The sequence below is a fragment of the Saccostrea echinata genome, unplaced genomic scaffold (genome assembly GCF_033153115.1).
Source record: "Saccostrea echinata isolate AGI-Se365-2 ecotype Australia unplaced genomic scaffold, CSIRO_AGI_Sech_v1 ptg000054l, whole genome shotgun sequence".
Classification (NCBI taxonomy): Eukaryota; Metazoa; Mollusca; class Bivalvia; order Ostreida; family Ostreidae; genus Saccostrea; species Saccostrea echinata.
The window spans coordinates 63317501-63335643 of NW_026889803.1; the positions used below are offsets into that span (position 1 = coordinate 63317501).

Below are 18143 nucleotides of genomic sequence, written 5' to 3' on the forward strand. Positions count from 1 at the left end.
AATCTCTGGTAAGCATGGAAAACAGGTCCTTATAGTAGTACTGCTTAACCTGTTAAAATGGTATTGAAAGTCAATACAAGAACCAACACATGATAGAAATACTGCTTAACCCATTGAAATGGTAGTGATTGTCAATACAAAAATCATCACATGTTTATACTCTAATTTACTTCTGTAGGTTTTTTTTTCTGAATCACAGTTTTACCTCATACTGTATCTGTGGCACTGTTAATTTACAACTCTCTGCTTTTAGAATTTTTTCTAATGTAGCAGGCTGCAATGAAAGATTATTATGGATGTAAAACATTATTTCCATTTGATTCTTTTTGCATATGTAACATTTCAGTTTTCAACTGTAAATTACACATATTTTACATGGTGTGATCTGCAGTCAGTAGCATTTCATTGACTGGTTAAACATAATTTTCACATATGATTCAAATATTGAGTAATTGGAGTTATTTCCCATCATTAATGATGAAAACTTTATTTTCATGTCTGGACAATCTCACAAACATTCATGTATATATACAGTTTCTGCAATACAATGTCACTTTCGGTATACAGTCTGAATCTACTCACAGAAGTTGCCTCTTTGATTTTATCTTTAGTGAGTCCCAGTATAGTAACTAGTACTATCGCCAGCCACTCTGTAGAGAAACCTGGGGTGTCCAGTCCAATAATATAGTTATCCCACACATACAGCAGTGTATCTTGGTTCAAGTATGCTGAAATGTTTAAAATCCTGTTCTGTATTCTGATAAGAAATTTCAATATTCTGAAGGAACCCCCGTCTACTTCGATCCCTGTTACAGGCCTCTCCAGAGGAAGGATAACAAGAGAATTTTTATTTAAATAGAGGATACTGGAGTTAACAAATTTTATTCATGTTTTCCAATGTGGCACTTGATAACACTTACTGACAAAAAGACTTCTTAACATAGGGCGACATATCTCAATCAGTCCCTCCCTCAATAAGGCTTGATTACCCGTCTCTGTGGCAACAATCTTCTCTGTAAAACAAAGCCAAAACAAAGCCAGCTACGAATAAGAAATCTGTGAAATATGGATTTAATAATTAGAAAAATATGATTTCTCTGAGATGACCTTTTGATGGGCTGAACTTGTCCACAATGTTTTTGACAGATTCTGGGTATTTAGCTGAGAGCATTGTAGCCACCTTGTCAATGAATGCTCTTACTTCTTCATTGTGCAACTAAAAATGAAAAAAAAAAACTTTAACTATTCACACTGATAGTTTAAAAATGCTGTAAGATAGTTATTATTGAATGAATTTTACATCAGATCCCGAGTCTTCCACAAAACCTGGACGTCCACCCATTAACGTCTCAAACTCCTCGACCAAAAGGGCCACAACCCTACCTGCTGGCGGTTCTTTTCTACAAGAGAAAAACATATCTTTCGGTGCAACTATCCTAAGAGGTCCTCATAGATGCATTGCTTATGAACTTTATTCAATTGCAATATATTTTCTTTATTATTATTTTTATATGTCAAAAGAGATAGCTTGTTAAGACTTTGTTTACCTAGGTATACTCGAGCTTGCCACCTCTAGGAATGGGACAACCAGCAGGTGGTCAACATCTCTCAACCTGTTCTTTGTTTTTTGAGCAGAATGATGATATGACAAAACAGCCTTCATTCCATAGAAATTACCTGATCAAAAAAAATCCTTAGATACAGGATCAAACCAAATCTTATAATGTCTATACAACCTGTATTATCAAATCATAATAATAGTATGTCAAAGATAAAAAAAATTACATATAAAGAGACTACTATCAATTAATAGTAGATGTATTATACATGTATTGTTTTAAGAGCATTTAAAAGATAGATAAAAATATGATTATACCCGCACTTTCTAAAGAAAGTTCGGGTATATTGTTGTTACTCATGTCTGTCCGTCCGTCCGTCCGTCTGTCTGTCACACTCTTATTTCTCAAACTCCTCTTACATTTTACACAGTAGCCTAATCATCTTTTGGGAGGTGTTTGGTGGTGTCATGTAGATGTGCAGTAAAGTTTCGGAATTTTCATGTTCACCCTGGGGGTCAAATGGGGGTCGAAAAATGACGTTTTTTATGCAAAAAGCCCCTGGTTCCCAGAACTCCTCTTACATTTTACACAGTAGCCTAATCATCTTTTGGGAGATGGTTGGTGGTGTCCTGTAGATGTGCAGTAAGGTTTCGGAATTTTCATTTTCACCCTGGGGGTCAAATGAGGGTCGAAAAATGACGTTTTTTATGCAAAAAGCCCCTGGTTCCCAGAACTCCTCTTACATTTTACACAGTAGCCTAATCGTCTTTTGGGAGATGGTTGGTGGTGTCATGTTGATGTGCAGTAAGGTTTCGGAATTTTCATTTTAACCCTGGGGGTCAAATGGGGGTCGAAAAATGACGTTTTTTATGCAAAAAGCCCCTGGTTCCCTGAACTCCTCTTACATTTTACACAGTAGCCTAATCATCTTTTGGGAGATGGTTGGTTGTGTCCTGTAGATGTGCAGTAAGGTTTCGGAATTTTCATTTTCACCCTGGGGGTCAAATGGGGATCGAAAAATGACGTTTTTTATGCAAAAAGCCCCTGGTTCCCTGAACTCCTCTTACATTTTACACAGTAGCCTAATCATCTTTTGGGGGATGGTTAGTGGTGTCCTGCAGATGTGCAGTAAGGTTTCGGAATTTTCATTTTCACCCTGGGGGTCAAATGGGGGTCCAAAAATGATGTTTTTTAAGCAAAAAGCCCCTGGTTCCCTGAACTCCTCTTACATTTTACACAGTAGCCTAATCGTCTTTTGGGAGATGGTTGGTGGTGTCCTATAGATGTGCAGTAAGGTTTCGGAATTTTCATTTTCACCCTGGGGGTCAAATGAGGGTCGAAAAATGACGTTTTTTATGCAAAAAGCCCCTGGTTCCCAGAACTCCTCTTACATTTTACACAGTAGCCTAATCGTCTTTTGGGAGATGGTTGGTGGTGTCATGTTGATGTGCAGTAAGGTTTCGGAATTTTCATTTTCACCCTGGGGGTCAAATGGGGGTCGAAAAATGACGTTTTTTATGCAAAAAGCCCCTGGTTCCCTGAACTCCTCTTACATATTACACAATAGCCTTATCGTCTTTTGGGAGATGGTTGGTGGTGTCATGTAGATGTGCAGTAAGGTTTCGGAATTTTCATTTTCACGATGGGGTCAAATAGGGGTTGAAAAATGACGTTTTTTATGCAAAAAGCCCCTGGTTCCCAGAACTCCTCTTACATTTTACACATAGCCTAATCATCTTTTGGGAGATGGTTGGTGGTGTCCTATAGATGTGCAGTAAGGTTTCAGAATTCTTATTTTCCCCCTGGGGGTCAATTGGGGGTCAATTTTTAAAAAAAAAAATATTTAACATGTTTAAACATCCTGGTTCCCAGAACTTCCCTTATATTTTATGCACTAGCCTTAAATCATGATCGTTTGGAAGATGATTGATTTTGTCCTGTGGATGTGTAAAATGGTTTTAAAATTTGCATTTCTATGTGGATAGCAAATAGGGGCAGGAAAAAATTGGCCCCTCCCTAACCCATGGGGTCATGATTTGTACAAACTTGAATCTACACTTCTTGGGAATGTTTCCATATTAATCATGCTTTTGTTATTCTTAAAAAGAAGAATTTTGAAGATATTTTTTCCTTTTAAATCTCTATAAAACTTTGATCCCTTATTGTGGCCTGACCCTATCCTCGGAGGTCATGATTTGAAAACTAGAAATATGTCCATAGGACATAAATGCCCCGCTGAATGTATATTACTAATGCAACATGAAAATTTGTATGAGTGTATGAAGTTTGATGAGAATATCTTGAACAGTTTCTTTAAAATTGAAACTAAAATCTAAAAAAATGGATATAGATGATAAATTCTCACAAAATTATCTATAAGTGCATGCTTACATAAAATATCTTAGATTGTTTCTTTAAAACTAAGCAAAATACAAATTAAAGAGAAGGGAGGTCAAGGTCACAGGAAAGTGCAAGGTGAAAAGTTTTTGATGCAGTGGAAGAGCTCTCACTAATACATATCAGCATATTAGGTTTGATAAAAATATCTTGAATGATTTATTTAAAAACTGAGCTTAACACTTATTTGAGAAAAGAGAGGTCAAGGTCAACGGAAAGGTTGAGGTCAAAATGTTGATGCAGTTGAAAAACTTATATCAGTATGTATTTACTATTAGCATAGAAGTTCAACAAAAATATCAGAAATGGTTTATTTAAAATGTAGATAAACACTAATTTAAAAAAGTGAGGTCAAGATCAAAGGAAAAGTCAAGGTCAAAAAAGTTGATGCAATTGATATCTCTCAGTAGTATATATCAGCATATGAAGTTCGATAAATATATCTTGAATTGTTTATTCAAAACTGATCTAGACACTAATTTAAGAAAAGTAAGGTCAAGGTCAAAGGAAAATTCAAGGTCAAAAATTTTGATGCAGTTGAAAAGCTTATATCAGTATGTATCAGCATATGACGTTTTATTGAAGTCAGACATGACAAACACGATATGCCTCAGCCATATTCATGGCAGGGCATAAAAAACTTGAATCTACACTATATGAGGATGTTTCCATATCAAAATGACTAACAAGCAAATTCAAAGAATTGTGGTCCCCTGCTTTCCGTGTCCTAGTGGATGGGATGCCATTATTTATGACATATTGTTTCAAATATGCACGCCCTATCATATGTCATTCAAAAGTAATCACCAAAGTTAAAATTTTTGAAAATTAGGTAAAACATCAAGGTCAAGGGTTAAAAAAATCATAGCATGCTTGGAAACATCTTGTTACAGGTAATGTACCTGTCAAATATAAAAGTCCTATCTCTTCTCAGTCAAAAGTTATAAGGAAATATAACATTTTTGAAAAGTAGGTTAAACTTCAAGGTCAATGTCACAGAGTCAAAAGTCATGATATATTTAGAAAGGTCTTGTCACAGGTAATATACATGCATAATATGAATGCCCTATCTTTTCTCTCTCAAAATGATCATTTAAAATAATGTTAAATTTTTTGAAAAGTAGGTCAAACTTCAAGGTCAAGGTCATGGGTTCAAAAATCATGGTATGTTTAGAAAGTTCTTGTAAGTAATGTACATGTGAAATATGAAAGCCCTATCTCTTATTATTCAGAAGTTATGACCAAGGTTAAATTTATTGTGACAGACGGACAGACTGACAAACGGACAGACTGACAGACAAATGAGATTTAATGTCCCATAGGTCCCTTTTGCGAAAACGGACGACAATAATGCCCTTGCTGTTCATGAGAAGAAGATTTATGATGGAAAAAATCCCCTGCATTTTTCTATGTAAATCATTGGATCCCCATATGTGGCCCCACCCTACCCCAGTGGGTCATAATTTTAACAAATTTGAAGCTACACTAAGTCTATGTAAAGAAAGTTTCAACTTTTTGGGCCCAGTCAGTGGTTCTTGATAAGACTTTTTTAAAATGATACCACCAAATTTTTACTAATTCTTGATTATCCCCCCTTGAAAGAGGGTGTGACCCTTCACTTGAACAAACTTGAATCCCCTTTACCCGAAGATGCTTTGTGGCAGGGTTGGTCGAAATTGGCCCAGCGGTTCTAGTGAAGAAGACAAAAATGTGAAAAGTTTACAGGCGGACAGATGAATGACAAACAAAATGTGATCAGAAAACCAGAAAAACTCAAGTGAGCTAAAAACTGATGATCACAAGTACTTGGAAAGAGTTACAGTATTTGAAAAGAAGTTTTTTTTTTCATGCATTGTTTTCAGAATCTGAAAAGGTATGACTTGTATCCATGTTGAAAAAACTTCACATTTCAGAAAACAGTATGATTAAAAATAGTTAATCAAGGTGCTTTGAGTAGCAAAATAAGCTAAACTGGTATAGCTAATTCAACCACAGAGCTTAGTGAATTTTAAAATGCACAACCTTTTCAACTCTTAATCATTCTTAAAATATTTATATCATCATTTCTGATTCAAGGGAGAACTAGAGATATGATCAGAAGTATATCTGTTGACTAATAAACATGTACATGTATATTGTGTTTTTTAAGTCATTAATGTTTGTTTGTTGTTAAATGTCCCTCTTGGGAATTTTTCACTCATACGGAGACACCACCACTTAAAAATAATGAAGATGTACAAGTCGGATTTGAAGTTAACATTCATTTTAGGAGTTTTCAACAATTAAAATTCTGGGCTGGAATTTTTTTTGACTGAGGTGTGGACACCCCCCCCCCCCCCCCCCCCCCCCCCCGAAAAAATTTCCCGGATCTGTGCCTGTAACTGAATGTAATGTCGACAATGGGAGATAACTCTTCAGAATGTGAAATTCGTCTATTGTGGCATCCGATGATCCACTCTCTACCATCGGCTCATACATTCAGTGTCTGAGAGAGAAACGAACGACAACTCTGCATAGGAGATTGCCAATGATCTTTCATCCTTTTTAAACTTTAACCTAACCATTTGCATTTCGGCTTATTTTACCCCAATCTATACTTAAACTTGTACTTACCGACTGTCATAGGTCCTGTCAACTTCATGAAATATAATCCAATTAAAACACAAAATGAATTAATTTCCACTGATATACATGTAACACTGCACCACACCATGTCACATGGCATGTGCAATCTAAAAATGATAATGGTAAAACTAGTACTAGTACTGGTAGGGTGACGCAAGCCCAATGTGATGTAGAAATTTTCAAAAAGGTGTTCACATACATGTACAGTACAAGAACAAATTTTAAATTATCATAACAAACGATGTTTTAACATAACTTTGCCATCTAGGCCTATTTCCAAAAACAGGCAAATTGTGTGTGTGTGTTGGGGGGAGGGGGGGGGGGTGAGAAAATTGATTGGGTATGGCTTTTCAAGGAGATTTTTGCCTAATCAAATACTAAAAAAAGTTTGCACATTTTGATAAATTCATCAAAATCGCTTTGTACTAAAATAATATTATTTGTTGTTGAGAAAATAAATTTGAAAAGTTCCAATTATGGGCCAAAAATTTATATCTCCCCCCTTTAATCAAAACCTAATTTACATCATTAATTAAATTCTGTTATTTCAGACTGGTAATGAATTAAGTATATGAAATGCGTATAAGAGGTTCATGGGTCACATGGTCACCTGAGCATTTTATGCTCGATTTGACGAATACATGTACTGTGTAAATTGTAGAATTGTTTGGACTTTTTCCTTGGTAAGCCCAATATGAATATAAATATGTGCATTTAGAGGCAAACACCTTAGTGCGGATATTACTGTCTCATGACAGCATCTAGTTTATTCTGTTCAAATTTATAAATATGACAGCCATTTTGTAATGCAATTGCATTTGCTTTGTTGTACTTATAAAGAAAGTTCTTACCCACAGATCCCCTGAGATCACTGAAGGTTGGCTCAGAATTGATGAGTTGTTCACATTTTTGAGATATCTCATAATCATACTGAGATATTGCTGCTCTTGGATTTGTGTTCAACAAGTCAACATACTGTTTTCTCACTGACAAAGACAAAAATAATAGTTATAAAATGTCTAAACTTAGCTTGATAGTGTAGTAAAATTTGGAGTTAAAGAATATACATGAGCTGACCATTATACACAAAAAACAAAAAAATATTTAATCCTCTCCTGAATTGTAAAAAAGTCACTTGATTCGTTTTCATAAATCAACAGTATACATACAAGGGTGTGTTCATAAGTGTTTCATATCCCAAATATAAAGACACTGTTAACATCCTACAATTAACACTAGTACAACATGTATAACAAAAAGCCATATACAATACTAGATACTCACAGTGATTACATGACATGCCAGGTGGTGGTTACACAGTACAGGTTGGCATTAACACAAAAGCAAAGCAGACTTAATCCTTCACAAAATGATTATATGCATCAGCACTTGGGACAAAATATTATACATTTATTGACTGGGTTCGAGGGCAACATGCGTTTTGTCAGACCCAAGAACCAAACAGTTTGGTTCGAGGGGTCGACAAAACGCATTTTGCCCGAGAACACAATCAATAAATGTTTTGTTATACCTTTTACTTTTTATCTGAACATAACATGATGTAAATTTTGTTTACCCGCACTGCGGTTTAAACTTTGTCAGTTCTGTAAAGTTCAGTCGAACTCCAACAAATTCAAATAAGATACAGCTGACCCTGCCCACACTGTGACATAAGCAGTCCAACATCTCATCGACAGGTCCAATATCTCACTCTGCGGTCAAACATCAATTTTTTTATGACCGGTCAGTAAAACATTGGAAATGTTAGACTTTTTTAGTATAGAATTATAAAGGAAACAATTTTTAAAGGTATAACAATATATATTTATACATGTGTGAAAAAATGTATGATAATACATGTATTATAAAACCATTTGCAATCATTCTCTCCTTCTTGTGCGAAATCTTACGCCACAAATTTTTCAATTCCTTTTTAATACCATGACCCCTTTTTTAATATATCATTCTGACTTACAAGACCATAGATATTCTGTAAGTTTTCATTGTATGCAATTAAACATTAAGTTAATGAGTATACCTATAGTTACAAATATATGTATTATGATTTTTAATCTTATACAGCATTACTTTTTCTGCAAATTTTTACATACAGAGACTTGTCATTGTTCGGTAATGTAATGAATATACAGCTGTGTGAATACAAGAGTACTAAGGATGTATTATTTTCAACAGATGCAGCGAATGAATATGAGATAAAGGAAGAATTTGACAAAGATCAACATTGAGTATACCTTTGGTGTTGCTGAGATAAAGTCGCCAGGCCAGCTGACGAAGTGGAGGAGGGAGAGGCTGATTTAAACAGACATGAAGCTTCTCCTTCATCTCCGGCCACTTCTTCAGAAGGCTTAGTGCTCCTTCTTCAGCATTTTCAATAATTAGATCAGATTTTGTGTCAATGGGTGAGTCTTCTAGTAGCTGTCTGGAAACCTCTTCATTAAGACTTTGGTCCATCAGCAGGGACACCTTCTTCATTAAATTGTTGTACGAGGTCCCTAAAAAAATATAATATTACACTTTAAGTTACACATAAATGTGATACACGCTTTTCTAACATCTAAAAAAATTTCTGAATAATTTACAAATCCTCACAAAGGTCAAGAACATATTTTAACCATGGTCAAGGTAAACAGTTACAGTTGAACTTCCGTATCTCGAACACGAATATCTCGAATACAATGGATGTGTCAAAGTGATTGGAAAGTCCCAAGCCCTTTTTCTTTACGTATTTTACCCTCAATATCTCAAGTTTTTTCTTGGTCCCATCAAGTTCGAGATGACGAGGTTTGACTGTATTTGTACTAGGGATGTCAAATCAGTCAATTTTTGATAATCGGTTACTCAGACGTTTTTCCGATCGAGTACCCGGGTACTCGGTAAAAAAAATGTAAATACAAGTAAAATTTTCTTGAGCCCCGTTTAGCTCTCTGTTAAACCTCTCTGTTAATTTCCAACGGAAATGTTTTTGGTACTAAATTTATTTATCCAACACAAAAGACACAATTAATACATCAAAAATTACAAATGGTTTACAGTTCTTCTTTAGGATCTATTTCATCAAAAGGAGGACAATCTCTTACGCATGTTTATGATGATTAGACTAGCGAAAGAGAAGAAACGGATGTTGTTTGGATCGCTAGTCTAATACTATTTCATATGTTGGTTGTTTCCCCCGTATACACTAAACTTAGGACGCAAACTGACTTTCAACATTGTTATTTCTAAATATTTCTTCACTTTTGAAGTGGGTAACGACATTTCTATGCATATCCGATTTTGCTGCCATATATTAACTAAATAATTTTAAAATGATTTAAAGATAATAGACCATCGATGTTCACTGAAAACAATCACTGAAGCCATTCAAAAATTAAGGACCACAATAGGTGAGTACAGCTGGGTGATTGGTCACTAATTATTGTATATACACAACCAGAGGCGATAACGGGTGTTCTACAGGTGTAGATGATGACACGCAAATTACCGTATGTATATTTCAGTTATTTTTGATGAAAATATGTACTTTGTAATAAGAAAAAATACACATCCGAGTAACCGAGTACCATTTTTAGTATTCGATACTCGGATGTTCGATCGAGTACCCGGTTAACTGGGTACTCGTTGACATCCCTAATTTGTACATAATGTGTAAGTATCTTAATGTTCACATTATACCTCCTTCCAAAGCTTTTGTTGCTCTTTCCATAAAAAGTTCTTTCTCGGGTTCTGACAAGTCACTGAAATACTGGACATGGCTTTCTGTGAGCTGCTGCTGAATCGCATCATGTAACTCCCTCAGAAAAACATTCCAATCCTAAGAAATCAGATAATTTAAATAAAACTTCATTTCTCTAGCAATGATTCATAAGAAAGTTCTAAAATCTGTACATAAATCTATCATTCAAACATGCAAAATATAATATCAAAGCTTAAAAAAACATCAAGCTTGAGTCTGAGTATATACCACTGTCAATAAAGTTTTTTTTAAACTTCCCTTATATCACAAAATGTGTTATGCCTTGTTGGAAAGACCTGTCAACATAGTCATACTGGAACTTTTAAAATAACAAAAATGTTCATTTTTAATTTTTTCTATGTACATTTTCAGCTTATGGCTAATGTCAAAATATAATGGCACGTTGAATCCTTTTATATCAAATGATAAGTCATTTGATGATTACATGCTATTGCCGAACAGACTAGCCCAAAAGCTTAACAGACACCCCGCCACCTCATTTTCCATCTCCGGCCAATTTCCCTCCCCATTCGAACGATACTATATCTATTATTATCAAAACACTAAGACATAATACACGAATTATTTTTTTTCTTGAAATCAAGCCATCCACCTTCGAATCGCCGATGTTCTGTTTGCAGTTTAATAACCATTTTGGATATCCCTGTGGACCAGTAGCCATTTGTAAACAATTTCGATGCGAAGGTGCTTTTCTGCAACACGCGGTTCGATTGGCTAATTACGGAAGATTGATCAATCGGCAGCTCGCTTACTTGAGACGTTCGACAACATCGGTAAACAGTGCAGAAGGAAGGCCACGACAGCACTCGAAAGGAATCATGTTCTCTTTCAAAGTTATGCCTTGGGTTTTGCTTCCTTTGTTGATTGGTAATGTTTGACTTTAATCAAAGAGATTGTCACTTTAAAAGCAATTGTTTTGAATTGCGTTCTAAAAATAGAGCACAATAATATATATTTAATGCATTAATTAGTTTATCTCTGTCCATATTATACTGTTTATACTATTTGCATAATGATTATGTATAACTTCAAGTTGTAAAAGTAGTTGACTTCACTGATTTGTACACTTGCATGTATGTATGTACTTTAGTATATGTTTTAGTAATCTGAAAACACACTGTATTTTTCATTTTGTTTGTAACATGGTTGTATGCCAACATGTTTGGTGAATCAATAAAATTGAAAATTGAATTAAAAGCAATTGTTGAACTAGGCCTAGTATGAATGCAATATTCTTTTATTCTGTCAACAGACAACATGGACATTTATGATTAACAGTACATGCAGTTCTGATAAACGTGCATCATTGATCAGATTCTTGGTGTTTGCATTAATTTAGCTAATCTCATATTCTTGTCATATAGATTATCTCAATATGAGTGAAAAATTTTCAGAAGAGGCGTAAAGCAAGCATGCAACCTTTAAGTTCATCTGTACATTTTCTGTTTTAATGAAGACTTAATTTCGAAACCTCACAAACCATGCTCACAATTTGATCTTCTTCCAACAAATTCCTAATGCATGGCCCATGAAATGGCCTATGAAATAATAAAATGGAAGATTTCTAGTGTATGATGAAATAATAAAATGGAGTTTGATTATTCTCTGAATGTTTTCAGTGTTAGTGGAAGCTGCAAAGGAAGATAAAAAAGTTGCAAAGGCAAAGCCTAAAGGTAAGAAATTAGACTTCTTTCTGGTGTAAATTTGCATTAAGAGTTGAAGATGTAAATAAAATTTTATTTTTTGATGTTTGAGGAATTCATATCATATTGATTAACTGCATGCACTAAGTGCTTAATGATAATGAACAATCTTTGTAGACTTGAGCCTGAAGGACATTGCGTTTGTTGTTATCAGTCAGCCTAACTCTTATCATCGGAAAAGGTCCTCTGAGTTCAAGAAACATTTTCAAGAACAAACAAAAGATCTTAATAAGGTATGTTCAGTTAATACCAGTTTGTAAGGATAACATTAGACAAGTTTTTTGGTAAGAAAAAGAAAAATGATTTCTAATTTATGTACTCACAAATGTATTTACAAAATAGAGTATCATTTTGAACATTGCTTGTCTATTACATAAAGGATGAAAGGCCTAAACTATACTTTACACATGAAAACTGGGATCTGATAGGAGCCTTCACAGTTCTGCCCCTAATGCCAGTGTGAGTACTACTCAGAAAATTCATTTTAAACATCATGTTTGAACGACAGCTGCATTATATGGTAGGTCAAAGGTTGTACCTCATACTTGGGTATAACAAATTTGTAATGAAAAAAAAATTGTGTTAGAATGGAGTAATTAGAAACTCATTATAGCAAAGGCACCTTTAAAAATATAAATATATTTTCATCAGCATATGAAATATTAACTGAACATAATGAAATAAAATAGAAGAGGGCAAGTATAATTCTTATGGTAGGTTTACTATAGCCATGTTTTACAGAAAATAATACACTTGTGTCTGTCTTTGGTTAGATTTGCCAAGGACTTTAAAGACTTCTCTTGGATTTTTATATGTGAAGAAGAAACAAGATTGGATGTTTTTAAACTCTTGGATGTTCTGCAAAAATGTAATCCAAACAAGGTTAGGACTTGTATTTCTAATATATTATAAAGTTTAATAATATGCCTGGTTATATAAATGTATAGATGTAAATCTATCAATTGATCTTTGAATTTGAGTTTTTTTTATACATACAGGAATACTTCCTGGGTAATGCTCTGAGAGACAGAGAAGCCACCATTATACATCATTTTGCCAATGCTAATAATCCATCATCCTTTGCCTTCCCTGACTTTGGTGCAGGGATGGCTCTAAGCAGAGCTTTGTTCATGAGGTATAGACTTAAGTTTATTGAATGTTTCTGTGAGCATTACAGTGCAGGGAACTGATTTTGTTACATAAACCAGCATCAGCATAAGCATTAGTAGCATCAGGATCGAGCCAGCATCAGCATCAGCATTTAAAAAACAGCATTACCAGGATCAGCATCAGCAAGCAAAGGATAAAACCAGCATTGACCTACATAAAATCAGCATTATCCTACTAGCATCAGAAAATCAATGAGTTTTAATTCAGTAAAAAATTAAAAAAGAAAGAAAGAATATTGGTTAACGTATTCACATTATTGATACACAGTGAGATATTATGATCAAATAATTCTAAAAGGCACTTTTATTGCTTTAATCGGCAATGCTGAAATTCATTATCTACTTCCGGTAGCATGATGCTACTTCCGGTAGCATTGACCTAATTATAAAACAGCATCAGGATAAGGATTACTAGCATTAAATCAGCAAGCAAAGGAAGCATTCAAATCAGCAAGCAAAGGAAGCATTCAAATCAGCATCGATGCTGTAACAAAATTAGTTTCCTGCACTGTAAATACAATAGTTCCAGAATTAACAAAAGTCTTATTTTTTCTAGTGTAGGGCAAAGATGGCCTGATGACTCTGTCAGATCAGATTTTACTATAGATCCCAAACATGAAGTAAGTTAATAATAAAATAGTTGAAAGTAATTGGTCAAAAAGCTCATCAGTCAGTAGTCATAATTGATTAAGGCTACATGTGTTGACATGTAACAAATATTGCTATTTGGCAGCTAGCTTTGGTGATACAGAATGATGATAAAGGAGTGAATCTAACAGAAGTACCAGAGTTATGTACCTTTGATTACAATGAGAAGTGTGCGTCTTGGTACCCTCTGAAGTTTCCAGACTGTGTAAGTACAAATGTTACAGACTTAAATGGCCTTAGTTAGTAATTTCACATGAATAGGATAAGCTACACAGATTTTTCCACTTACACAGTTTGGTATCTCAGACATTGATGTGTCGAATACCACAATGATATGTTGAAGTGAGTTGTAAGTCCCAATCACTTTTTCTTTTTGTATTTTAACCTTACTACCTCAAATCTTTGGATATCTCAAAACTTTTTTCTTGATCCCATTTACTTTGAGACAATATGGTTTAACTGGAATTCATTTTCAGCTAAATAGAAAACATCATTCAAAGGTACATCTTTTGCAGCATGTTAGTTCAAATTCCAAGAATACACTAATATTTATTGATTCATTATATTCCAGGGACCAGAAATTCCTGAAGACAAACTGTTTGTTGGAGTGAAGACTTGTGAAAAGTTCCACACAGAAAGGGGTATCTAGTACTTCCCTATTTGATGTCACACAGTAATTGTAAACATTGTCACTAACTGTAGGTACTAACTTATCTTACATGATATTTCAGTCTTAATCTTTTTCCAATCAGCAATGTTAAGTTTTAAATGTAATTACTGTATAATTTAGTGCCTATTGTGAAAGAAACATGGGGAAAAGACACAAAGAATATTGAGTATTTCAGTGAGAAGGAAGATCCTGCCATTCCCACTGTCAGCCTAGGGGTCGCCAATACAGAGAGAGGTTTAGTTCATTCAAAGTCAGCATGTTCAAAGCATTTACACTCTAATAATATAACTGATACAGTTAAATTATACATTTCGTTTGCATATTTTGAGTCATGGATGTTTGTAAACCCTTAGGGCATTGTGGGAAGACTATGGCTATGTTGAGGAGGTGGCACAAAGATAAGAAATATGCCAAGGCATCCTGGTTTCTGATTGCTGATGATGACACAATTATCAAGTGAGTGGTGTTTTCTGAACCAGCCAAAATTTACATAGATTCAAATATTATCTAATTTGATTGTATATTCACATTTTTGTCCTGTTGGTTCTTCAGTTTGAAGAGACTGAGGAAGTTATTGGCATGTTATGATCCAAAGGAACCTGTTCACCTGGGGGAAGTTTATGGTTATGCTATAGCCAAGAAAAACTGGGGCTATACTTACATCACAGGAGGGGGAGGGTAGGTATAAGGGAACCTTTGTCTTGTGAACCCAACAAATACTGGTATTTGAATAAATTGTTACTGAACTATCAGCACTGTCAGTATGTTGTAGAGATTTTTCTGTCATTTTCAGGATGGTTTTTAGCAGAGAGGCCATTAATCAGTTGGTGATAAATGGTGAGGCTGATTGCCATGCGGACGATTCTCCCGATGATATGACACTTGGAATGCGATACAAACGTTTGGACATCAGTTTGGTTCACAGCCCATACTTCCATCAGGTATGTAACAATTTTAAATCTGGTTAACTTACTATTCACCTCTTGACATTTCATATGATGTATTCCTACCCCAAAATGGTAGACTAATGTTAGACATGTCACTAAAATTGAAATATAGATTCTGTCAGACGTATGACATCAGATACTATAAAAGTGGAAAGTTTGATATTGTCTAATATTCTTCAATGTTTCCACTTGTCAACTTTCACATTCTTGTTAAAGTATTTGCATACTGACAGAGTTTCTACTTGTCATATTACTATCATATCGAAATTGTTAAATTTTCAGTCCCTCACTATAATCACATTGACAGAAGACATATTTTAAAGAATATAAACAAAATGACCCAGCGTCTAAATCCCTGCAGGTGACACATTTGAAGAAGCTCACTCATTATTAATTTTCTCTTCAAGTTCATAGAGATAATTTTGAGTCTTTTTTGATGCATAGTTTTTTTAATGGATAACACATTTGAATGCAGGCTCGACCAGTAGACTATAGTTTAGACTTCCTGGCTGCCAGAACTCCTCTATCATTCCACAAACACTGGATGTCAGACCCCAGGGCTGTGTATGCAGACTTGATGAAGGAAAACACAGATAGTCAGACAGACAATGTGTCCACTACAACAAAGAGACAGACAGATGATGTAACCACTACAACAGAGAAATCTGAAGGGGATCATGAAGAATTATAGTGTTATGTACTAGTTAACACTGCAGTCAATCAAATACAAATGAATTTTTTTTTGACTTCAATTACTGTAAATGTACTTTACACCACAGGTTCATAATTCCGTAGAATCACAATTTTGGATGAATCCGTCGATAAAAATTATGGGGATTTCTTAGATTGCCATTTTATGTCTCAAATTCACTTTAAGTATGCTGCAACAAATTTTCTCTGAATATTTGTGATGTGTACATAGCGTAAATTAATCCCACAAGGAAAAAAGGACATTTACATTTTTTTAGTGGAGGATGGAATCTAAAAAAGTGCCCATGTTTATAGTTGAAAAACACTTTTCTTAATATATATCAATACTGCAGTTGCTGAAAAGTTCTGCTCTTTCATATTCCGTTTGTTTTGGGTTTTTTTTATTTTGTTTGTTTGTTTGTTTTTTTTTTGGCAAACAAAGAAATTTATTATATACCGGTATGTTTCTGTTTTAAGAAACCTAGATTATTTTTCTAAGAGTATTTAAATTAAAGCTGCCAAAAATACTGCCAAATTAAAATTTTTGTAAAAGATTTTTATGGATTATTGATATTTCACTTTATATATGGTATCCATGATTAGTGATGCAGGTGACCATGCGTAGAAAACTATTAATTTACTCCAGATAAATTTAAACTCTTCAGAGGAAGACACTTTTTTTTTTAAAATCTGAAATATAAACCTAAATGTGTATATTATCTAATTATCAAACTACAGATATTTGTAAAATTAGTTTTAACATTAACAATTACTGTGCAATTCATCAAATGCAGGGTACATACATGTACATGTATATCATTTTCATTGATAAATGTTGTTCATGTTTGAAAAATAAAACTGTCTTAAAGACAGAAGCTCTGAAAACTCTGAAGTCATTAATCATATTGATGTAAAATGAAGATGCAATCCGACTTTTCTTAGCTGTGATTTAGACTATGAATGCAATGAATAACAGTATTGAGGTTAATTGTTTATAATACATCACTGATTTTGAGATGTTATTGTTGTTATAACAACTGGACAGTTTATAGAGATATAATTTCTGTCAAATATGTTTATTTTGAATGGATGGATAGAACAGAGAAATTATTGTAGTCATGTTACATTTGTTTTTTAAGTTTTTTTTATATTCACCAATGTCAAGACAGTGAGTAACACTTTTAAGTCTATTAGCATGTATAATTTTCTTGCTGTTACTTGGTTTTGGGTATAATTTGTATGAGAAATTATATGTTTAACAGTTTAAGATTATCTATATACATCTGAACCATAGTGATTCATGAGATAACATTTAGGTTCATCATCATCCATGCACATTACCATCTGCTTCTGTGTTTTTATTGAAACAATAAAATGCCCTCTTTATTTATAATGCAGTAATCAACTGTTGCAACCATTGCAGAAAAAAATACCACGGTACGTATCCTGCTTACAAGGGCTATGTAAATTTTTTCTGCAATGGTTGCAACTAATAATCCTGCATTAACAAACAAAGAATAGTTTTATTGTTTAAATTTACATCAATACACATAATCATAGAGTGTAGGTTTAAGTGTGTAAGATATTGTAATTATTGATCTGTACATCTTAGTATGTTTCATTGATGGAAGAGTCACTGCTTAATTAAGAAATCTTTGATGCAAGAAGCTTTAAAAAAACTGGTTTTAACTAGTTTATAATTAATGGATTGATAAAGGGAAGTAGTTTTTATAAAAAAAAAATAATAAAGAGAAAATATTCAGTGGATGTAAATATACCATCAGAAACCAAAGTATTTCCTAATTTCATGATTGGTAATATATTTCATATGAACAGATATTTAATTTGGCGAGATCTATGAAATGTCCCTATTATAATTTTTAGCTCACCTGAGCCAAAGGCCCAAGAAATCTTTTCTGATCACATTTTGTCCAGCATCCATCTGTCAGTCTGTCTGTCC

General features: G+C 34.0%; 2 protein-coding genes across 2 annotated transcripts in view; one reads left to right on the plus strand and one right to left on the minus strand.

Moving 5' to 3' along the window:
• LOC133204520 (uncharacterized) overlaps positions 1-11163 on the minus strand; it is a 29013-nt gene extending 17850 nt beyond the window's left edge. Inside the window, exons 1-11 of the mRNA XM_061340268.1 lie at positions 10949-11163; positions 10275-10413; positions 8834-9094; positions 7433-7567; positions 1548-1677; positions 1301-1400; positions 1108-1216; positions 921-1013; positions 583-728; positions 206-274; positions 1-49 (exon numbers count right to left, since the gene is read on the minus strand). The exon at positions 1-49 is cut by the window's left edge and continues 36 nt beyond it. Of these exons, the coding sequence (XP_061196252.1) occupies positions 1-49; positions 206-274; positions 583-728; positions 921-1013; positions 1108-1216; positions 1301-1400; positions 1548-1677; positions 7433-7567; positions 8834-9094; positions 10275-10413; positions 10949-11017 (1300 nt within the window). The 5' untranslated portion in view covers positions 11018-11163. The remainder of the gene's footprint in view (positions 50-205; positions 275-582; positions 729-920; positions 1014-1107; positions 1217-1300; positions 1401-1547; positions 1678-7432; positions 7568-8833; positions 9095-10274; positions 10414-10948) is intronic.
• Positions 11149-16669, plus strand: LOC133204521 (beta-1,3-glucosyltransferase-like). The gene is made up of 14 exons (XM_061340269.1): positions 11149-11223; positions 11976-12029; positions 12177-12292; positions 12439-12518; positions 12833-12941; positions 13058-13194; positions 13785-13848; positions 13962-14081; positions 14448-14517; positions 14667-14780; positions 14900-15002; positions 15099-15224; positions 15340-15487; positions 15969-16669. The coding sequence occupies exons 1-14, from the start codon at positions 11175-11177 to the stop codon at positions 16182-16184; spliced, it is 1506 nt and encodes a 501-aa protein (XP_061196253.1). The 5' UTR covers positions 11149-11174; the 3' UTR covers positions 16185-16669.
• The last annotated feature ends 1474 nt before the right edge of the window (positions 16670-18143 follow it).